The sequence below is a fragment of the Micrasema longulum genome, unplaced genomic scaffold (assembly GCF_059751315.1).
Source record: "Micrasema longulum isolate JH-2025_06_02 unplaced genomic scaffold, ASM5975131v1 h1tg001086l, whole genome shotgun sequence".
Lineage (NCBI taxonomy): Eukaryota > Metazoa > Arthropoda > Insecta > Trichoptera > Brachycentridae > Micrasema > Micrasema longulum.
In genome coordinates, this window is record NW_028278274.1 from 107,096 (window position 1) to 116,687 (window position 9,592).

A 9,592-nucleotide genomic window follows, 5' to 3' on the forward strand; every position below is an offset into this window, starting at 1 on the left:
TTTTACCTCTTGTAGTAAAAAAATTTTTTCGTTTTCAATCTAGCTGTCATAGTTAATGTATGAATATTTGATTATTGTTTTATAGATTTGAAGGCCCAATATTTATGTTTATGCATACTTAGAAAATAACGCAATGTTTACATTATTGATAATTGAGTTTAATTAAATCACAATAACTTAAGAAATACGAGTACATTGTCCTACATATCTGCGAGTATGTATTGTAGGTCGAGGAAGGATCAAAACTTAATATGTGATGAAGGCTGACATAATTAGTTTTGATTCGGGAGAAAGTTTGTTATAAATAGTGTTTAGATAGAAGGTATACCTAGTAACATAACTAGTCTCTAGTCTTACAACACTTTTTGATGAAAATACAATAGGCCGTTTTTACACCACAGTTAAAATCCAACATTATTACAATTATTAAAAAAAATAATTAACGGCAGGTAAACGCACGAACCAGTGCATCATGAGGCCGAACAATCTCCACTCGATTTCCCTTTGCATTTTTTTTACCTGTGGATAGAAACTAAATAAATAAAACGAAAATAGAAAATAATAAATAAGTATCCACCTACTATCCATTTGGACGATATATGTGAAATGGACCATACGAACTTTTTTGGGCCCATGGGCCAGTTGCACTAAAAAGAAGTAAAGTTTAAAACAGTTAAAAGTTAAATCATTATTGTGTTATCGTCAAAATGTGACGTACAAAAAAAGTTAGATAAGTCAAAATGGACAAAATGTGACGTATAAAAAAAATTAGATAAGACGAACCATTTTGTCCATTTTGACGAAAACGAAACAATTATTTCAATAAAGTTAATTATTTAAACTTGAATCTTTTTTATAATAAAAATACATTGTTTTTGACTGCTTGTAACTTCTTTAATTACCGACCGGTTTCTGAGTTACTACGCGTTTCCTTATCGAGAACAATTGACTTTTTTTTCATAAATTATACCCTGATAAGGAATCACGTACCAAAGATCACGCTCAAGTTGTTAAAAACAAAACGTTTCAATTTTAAATTTCATTATATAATGAGTAACCACTAAGTTATTGCTTCAAATATACTAAAAAAACTTTTTAAACTTACTTTTTATGTGACTGGCCATTACTCGTGCATTTCACATAAATCTCGATATTTAAGCACATATCGTAGATATTTTTTACCAAACGTTTGCCTGTGAATTAGTTTGCGTAACAGCATTATATACAGGAAAAAAAAAGGTTTGAGAAACTGTTATATAGGCCCATATTAGGGGATTCGATCCGGGCGGAAGCTTTATTTATGGAATGTAAAATAAACAGAATCAGTAGAATGTCAACATTAACAGACTATGAATGGTAAAAGGAAAAATACAGCTGAGTAGTTAGCATAGAGTTGTCGCAAGAAAATACGTTTCATGGAGCCGAAGACGAACGCGAATGATAAGTAGTATGTCGAATTTTCGTTTCACAAAGTTTAAAAAGTTCTAAACGTTATTAAGGTGATTCTAATCGAAAATGTGAAACGAATTATTCATAGATGGCGCTTTTATATTTTTTTTTTGGAAATGCCATTTTTACGTTTATTTTCAATGAAAATTTGACGAAACTTGGTTTGCGAAAATTTTACACTATATTGATTGTCACAAATATCATAACAATAAAATTAAGATCTTTTTCACAAAATGGTGTACGAAACTTATTACATAAAACAAATTATTTTATTTTTTGTTTTATACATCATTTTGTGAAAAGGATGTAAATTATATTGTTATGGTATTTGTTACAATTAACATAGTGTAAAGTTTCCGCAAACCTAGTTTTTAATATTTCCATTGAAAAAAAACGTAATAATGTCATTTTTCAAAAAAAAAAAAAAGGGCTCTCTATGAATAATTAGTTTCATATTTTCGTTTAGAATCCCCTTAAATGTTTATTAAGGCATTAACCAATTACAACAGTTATTTGAAGAAACATATGTACTGAAGAGTAGTTGCACAAACATATAAAAGTAGTTGCACAAACATATAAAACCAACGTGTTGATAGGACATGTGCCGTAAATAGCTAACACTAACGTGCAATATTTCATAGTTTGCTAGATAAGCATCTGAAACGTCAGCCTAATTATCTCACGTGTACATAACAAATGATTAAGGAATGATACAGCTGATTGTTACAGTGCCCAAATTGTTGAGACTCAAGAGAAAAAAACAGTTGGTTGAAAAGAGAATGAATTATTTCCTATTCATGCACTTTAAATATTTAAGTGAGTGCATGCTTTTTAAGACTTAAGTGGTCCTAAATGGATTTTATGATCGCGTAAATACCACGAAGTGAACTGCCTATTTATAGCCTGAAAAATAAATGTTCGCTATCGGTTATTTTTAAATATTTATTTATGAGAATTTATATCGATCCAAATATTTGATTATTTGAATAAATATGACTTTTGTAATGAGAAAACAGTTCGATGTATAAAAACTTTTTCCCGAAAGAGATTTATCATTTTACAACTCATAAAATTCTCGTGGCTATTGTGTAATACAGAATGTCTTATATATGAAAATAGAATTTAAAAATTAAGGTTATAAGAAAAGCAAAACGTGGCATTTAGTAAACAGAAATATTAAAATGTATTTTGTATGCTGATGATGCCGTGCTTCTTGCTAGCAGCAAAGAGCGCCGCGATTATGAACGCTCTCTTCATCGCTACATATCGAGACGGTATAAACTAACATCGATATTTATGTACGAAAATGTGTTTATTTGTGTGAAAATTAAAAGTATTTTCGTCGGTAATTGATCATGTTTATCGAAAACTGTTAACATTTTATATTTTTCGTACAAAAAAACTTCATTTTACCTTTGTTGATAAAATTGAAGATTATCTTCCCGTTAGAATGCGGACCCTGCAATTGGGAATTAATTTTAATTTTATAATTTTTTTCTAATAATTTTAAATTTATCCTTATTAGGATCTATGAAATATTATAGAGTAAAAAAAAATTTTTGTACTTGTATTCAAATTAAGGAAATATGCAAGTTTGCTAGAAAAACCTCTTGATGGAAGAACAATTTTTACTCGTCTTCGGTTTTTAATGATATCATGTGGTTTCAGGTTTAGCCAGGATGCGTGGAAAGCTATTTCTAGTAGCTTTGTTGCTGGCTGTACTGGTTTGGGATGCCTCTGCTGAGAAGGTAATAAAGACCTGTCATGGGGTATTTAAAATGGCCATTTTACTCACTGTCTAAAATTCACCATTTTACCTATGTTCAAATATTTGTATTTCTTAAATCAATCTATCCGTTGATTTTTTTGTTGTTATTGTTGTTCGTTGAAGTGAAAGAGTGGAAAAAATTATTAGTTGTGGTTTTCGTGATCTATTTTACCTACTAGAAAATGCCTGAAAATACTTAAATTTTTGACTAGTTTTTTTTGCTCTTAATAATTGAATCAGGTTTTTTGAAAAAATAAATATGTTTGATCTATTCTTCTTTATTGTTATAATGCCTAAATATAACATGATAAATACACAAATTTTTATTGATACTAGTTTTTTTGGTTATGCAATTTCAGCACAGAAAACTGAGGAAAGGAAGGAAGCATCATAGGACTACAGAAGCTCCAGATACCTCTGAAGATGACCAGTCAGACTTACAACTGCAGGTTGAAGATGCTGAGAGGCAGGCCGAGTCTCAGTTCCAGGTCAATATTGCTTTAGAGTTTATATAAAATAAAATTAGTATAATCATGTACAGTACAGCGTGACATTTCGTCAATAGAAAGATTGCATTTTTTTTTCTTCTGCAGGAAAGCGAGCGTCTTCGTTTGAAGGAAATGAAGAAAGAAATTGAAGACGGAATGGATGCAAGAGCATTAGTGACCAATGAAATCTTCGAAGGTAAGATATCCTTGACATCACAAGCTCAAAATATAAATACATTATATTGCAAATTGATTAGAAACCCACAGATAAGTAAACGAAACGACATGAAATTAAAGCACACTTCTATATTAATATAAATCAGTTGTTGCCTTTTTAATTGAAGTCTTTACGATCTTCTAGATTTCAAATTTGTATGTCATTTGAAAAAATATATGTGAACTTGTCTCTGTGTTACACGAGCATCACATTTTGATTGTAAATAATACATATAGTACGTGACATCTCCTTGTTTGTTATAGATGCTTGCACCAAGATACACTGCAGTGCTGGTAGGATTTGTGAGCTGACTGAAGAGGGAGAGGCAGAGTGTATCTGCATCAGGGAATGCCCATATGAAACAGATGACAGGAGAAAGGTTAAAACAGCAAAGTTTTTGACTCGTTGGACTAGAAAATAATAATGTAGCATTCGTTTCCTTTAGGCATACAGCAAATTTGGCATTGACAACGGAGGACAATTCGACAAACATAATTTATTTTAGTTCTGCACGTAGCGAGTTCGTAGTTCATTGCCGGATTTGAGCAATAACATTTGCTGATTCCTTACTAATATTTGATGTAATATATTACTAGTTTTTACCCGCGGCTTCGCTCACGTGGTATTAGGAAGAAATAAGCTAAGTAATTTTTGGTCGATTAGCAATAAAAAATTTACCGACGGAATTATATATTTTTGAGGGATAGAAAGTAGCTTGTATCGATTGCTAGCCCTCCAAGTATCGCTATGAAAAAAATACGACAGTCCGTTAGTTTGTGGCGACGTCGCATCGTTATTCTGTTCACAAATAAAAAAACCTATTACAATGCCAAAACGAAAAGAAACTTGCCCACCACATATCGCACAACTCATCTGAGGACATAAGTCTCTTTGGCGGTGCCTACATACACGGAAAAGTTGCTCGTTGCTGAATGAGAAAAGCTGCCCGAAGGAGCTCTCAGTAAACTGGTAGCCTTAGCATCTTCGTACTAAAGGAATGTAATCCAGAAGTACATAATATGCACTTCATTGGATTGAGAAAGGAGCGAAGTGAATTTTCCACAAAACGAAAAGCAAACCACACTAACAATAGATAAAGCAAGTCAATTATATCAATTGAAATAATTCAACAATGTTTGATTATATCCAAATGCTTGCAGACTGGCTGGATTTCCTCCCTAGGGAGTTGTTCGTATTTAAATTTACTTCAACAGAGAGGGAAAAAGTTTTCGAGAAGGGAATATGGAAGTCTAGGCATTTACAGGGCTTATGACCTGTCATTGGCTGGTTTAAGTGGCCACTTTACACACTGTGTAACATTCACCATTCTGCCCATGTTTGAACATTCACATTTCCTCAACTCTTCGGGATTGGGAAATTGTTTCCAGGCGTTGCCTAGTACGTGATTTGGTTCAGCCGGATGAATCTCACCCACGTGATAAAGGTTTCAGCTCTTTTACTTCACAAAAGTCAACAGATGGAAGAGTTGAGGAAATGTGGATGTTCAAACATGGGCAGAATGGTGAATGTTACACAGTGTGTAAAGTGGCCACTTATACCAGCCAATGACAGGTCATAAGCCCTGTAAATGCCTAGACTTCCATATTCCCTTCTCGAAAACTTTTTCCCTCTCTGTTGAAATAAATTTAAATATGAAATAATTCATTTCAAATTTATTCTTATTGACATCCCACTTTACCGCCTACTCATTTTCAAATAATCTTGCTCATTGTTGAAATATTTTATATTTTTAACGTTGAATTTTTTTGATTCGGGATAAAAAATAAGTATTCTATTTTACATCTAGCCTCTCCGGCTATCCCTATGCAAAAAAGTATGTCAATCGGTCGCTCCGTTGAGACGTAAAGGAAACACGTACAATATTAGTATGAATCTCGTACATCTTATTTATTTATTTAACCTTTTGTATTTGATGTTATTTGTACATTGGCGGGCTTATTGCCAAATGGCAATTTCTTCCAACCAACCAATAAAATTATAGTTTAATTTTTATAATTCAAGTTACATAACATATTTAATAGAAAATAAAGATCAAAAAGCTAAAGATATATAAAAATAGAAATAAACGTATTTGTTTATAAATTACCTTAAATCAAAACTATTACTCAATGGGAAAAAGGCAAAAAGAGGAAAGAGGAAAAGAGGAGAGATTAAGGAAGAGAAAGGAGATGTTTCTTCAGACGTGATTTAAACAGAGATAATGTAGTAACATCTTTGATGGTGGATGGGAGGCGATTGCACAGTCGAGCCACATGGACACTATATGCGTTAGAGAAGAAAGAGGAATTGTGGATGGGCATTAAGAGAGTGCCCTGAGAATAAGAACGAAGAGGTAAACAATGAACTGATAAGTGTTGAAATTTTTCACGCAGGTATAAAGGAGCGTTAGGACTATGAAGTACATTGAACAGAAGTAGAGGAAGTGATAGTCTCCCCGCTGTCTAATTTTGAGCCATTTCAGTTGCCTACGATAATCAGAAATGTGGTCATATTTCCTAAGACCAAAAATGTATCTTATGCATGTATTCTGAAGTCGTTCAAGTTTATCTTGCAACATATAATTATTCAACTTTTTGTGTAGTAAAGAACGACATGGATTCTCGAACCGTGAATGTTTCAGGTCTGCACCAACCACAACGAGACCTGGGGATCTGACTGCGAAGTCCACCGTCACCGTTGCCTCTGCATGACTGGTCAGGATGGATGCAAGGGAACTCAGTACAGCCACGTCCAGGTCGACTACTACGGAGAGTGCCGAGAGATGCCCGTAAGACTTTTTTATCACTAAACTTCTAAGTTATATATTTTTAAAAATTGATAATAGGAGTTTTAACACCGATTTTTTATCGCGTATTTTTTTGAGAGCCATCATGATGCCGACGGTTGCTCGCTTCACAACCATTTCCAAGAGTTCATCGTAAGTTCATCTGGACGTCATATGTTCCAGATATGGAAGAGAGATGGATTGATGATGATGATTTAAAAAAAATATTATGCAAAAGCATTATATTTTTTTAAAATCATATAATATTTTATATCATAGGCTATAAAATCATAAAATAATATTTTATAGCATAGGCTATAAAATATTATTTTAACGGCCATAACCAGTTTTGGATTGATTTCATATATTCTTTTTCCATCAATTTTCCTTTTGTTTCTTTTAGGAATGCTCAATTGACGAGATGTCAGACTTCCCAAGGCGCATGCGTGACTGGCTGTTCAACATCATGCGTGACCTTGCCGACAGGAAGGAACTGTCAGAGTACTACCTGAAGATGGAGAGGGAGGCTGAGAGTAACCTCACTCGTCGCTGGACCAATGCTGCTATCTGGAAGTGGTGTGACTTGGATGCCAATGACAATGACAGGTCAGATATATTTTGAACACCACAGCGGCCGAAATTTTACAAAAGAGCAAAAAACCCAGCTACCAAAAATCCATGATTTGTTCTTCATACCCAACACGACACGGTGTAATGTTTAGATAGGTATTTGCTAACTAACCTTTATGTAAATTTTAAAACAAACGATTGCTTTTCAGGGCACTTTTGTGTTATTGTAATTACAACCATTTTGCTTTGTTTTCGCTAATCTAACGTGATTGAGGATTAAGATTAAATTGAGGACTACTGATCATCTTATTACACGGCTCTTTATATGGTTTTTTGTTATATTTTAAATGAAGTAAACATTTCTTAGCTTTTTGCCTTGCGCTCTTTTGTTATTTTTCACTAAATTTGATATGACTGTTTACAGATTTGTTTCCCGTCACGAGCTGTTTCCCATTAGGGCTCCCTTGATGTCCTTGGAGCACTGCATTGGACCCTTCTTGAACAGTTGTGATGCTGATGATGATCATCGTATCACCCTCAACGAGTGGGGCAAATGCCTGGAGCTGGATGAGGTGATTAATTTCATACTGAATTCTTTAAAATAAATAAAAAACAATGGTATTTTTATGAAATGTTGATTGGGTTTGGGTATAAAATTTTCCGTTTCCATAATGATAAATTAGGCATGTTTTTGAGTAGGTTGAACACATTGTATTTCTAAATAAGTTTTATCATAGTGAATGATCTATTTATTAATTTATTTGTTTATTTATTTACATACATACGTTTATTGTACATTATTTGAGACTCCATGGGGCTAAAAGTCCTGCGTTGAGATGGGACAAGCAATTATATGACACAGACACATGAGTAAATCACCACAAATAAAGGATTAGAAACATAAAAAATAATAATAAAAAATATTTAAAAAACATATAAGGCACATCAATATAGTAAACAGTAAACTCAAGCATTTGGAAAATGATGATTTTTTTTTCTATGAATGTAATTATTATACAGATGTACCCATAACCGGTTTCATAGCCCTCATCATATTTGTTACCCTAAAGGATAAACCACGGGAAGCACATTAAACGAAATGTTCAAAACAAGATTTCTGATTGGGCGATTTTTAAAACAGCATAACATGAAATAATTTCAACCTATAAAGAACTCAATGTAAAATAGTGTTTTTTTTTGTAATAATACAACGTATTAAAATAGCGTATCTGAGGCTACTGATGTTTTTTGCACTAAAACAAAGTGAACTTTAGATTTTTATTTCAACTTAAAAAAGTTTTTTAGGAAGAAAGTAGACTTCGGTGTTTCAAGAATAAAATAGCTTTTTGCGATAGTTTTTACATTTTTAACTTCAAAAACCGAATTCCCGTGTTTAATCCTCTAAGGTACAAGATATTATATCATAAAACTAATGTAGACGTTGGTATCTAATGTTTATTATATTTTTTCCAGGGGGAATTAGATCACCAATGTGATGACTTCAATGAAGCAAATAATGAATAAATTACTTTAAAATAAATCATTGATATGATACAATATGGTGCTGAAAATAATTAAGATAATATTCGAAGAGTGTCGAAGTAAAGTATGCATTTATTAAATCAAATACCTGTTGAGATACTTTTACTGTAAAGTAAGATCAATACGTCTTAAAAAAAATTATGTAATAACATTGAATCCTAATCATTTATAAGGATAAATTATATTTTTATTTAATAAAAATAGATTTCTTGATATAAAAATTGAAAAATCATTATTACTGGTTTCCCTTTCTTCAATACCATCTACCGATAATCAATTGAAACATACAGGTTTGGGTCCGTACTCTTTACATTTCAGTGAAATTAGTTTAGGTTCGAGTCTTGGATATTAGTTTAGACAAAAATCGACAGGGTTTCGTCAAAATTTTTCGTTTTTTCACAACGGGTTGAATGAAAAAAGTGAGATAAATCAACCCATTTTGACGAAAGGGCAGCATTAGATAACTTAAATACCTTTTTTAATTTAACATTTTGTGGTGCATTGTCCCATAGGCACTTTATAAATCATGTGACATTCGCTAATTTACATAGATCCATACCACATGTTTAAAATATATTTTAAATTAACAGTTTGTATTTATACGCCACTCACGAGTTTAGTATATTAGTTATAACAATATATTATAGTTTGACTTTTTTGCTACACGAAGGTAAGACAATCAGTCTTACGCTTCAGGTGCCGGTCCAAGGAATGAAATGTAAAAAAACACAATTTTAAATAAATATTTCGTTTTAACCATGTTGGAAATCAAA

The 9,592-nt window shown here is 32.4% G+C and overlaps 1 protein-coding gene across 1 annotated transcript in view; it reads left to right on the forward strand.

The window, feature by feature from the left end:
* The window catches only part of SPARC (secreted protein, acidic, cysteine-rich), a 29,972-nt gene extending 20,932 nt beyond the window's left edge, over positions 1–9,040 (forward strand). The window contains exons 2-9 of the mRNA XM_088233369.1: positions 3,118–3,197; positions 3,577–3,705; positions 3,811–3,901; positions 4,186–4,301; positions 6,564–6,710; positions 7,111–7,313; positions 7,702–7,849; positions 8,751–9,040. Coding sequence (XP_088089495.1) covers positions 3,129–3,197; positions 3,577–3,705; positions 3,811–3,901; positions 4,186–4,301; positions 6,564–6,710; positions 7,111–7,313; positions 7,702–7,849; positions 8,751–8,801 — 954 coding nt within the window. The 5' untranslated portion in view covers positions 3,118–3,128 and the 3' untranslated portion in view covers positions 8,802–9,040. The remainder of the gene's footprint in view (positions 1–3,117; positions 3,198–3,576; positions 3,706–3,810; positions 3,902–4,185; positions 4,302–6,563; positions 6,711–7,110; positions 7,314–7,701; positions 7,850–8,750) is intronic.
* Positions 9,041–9,592: the final 552 nt, after the last annotated feature.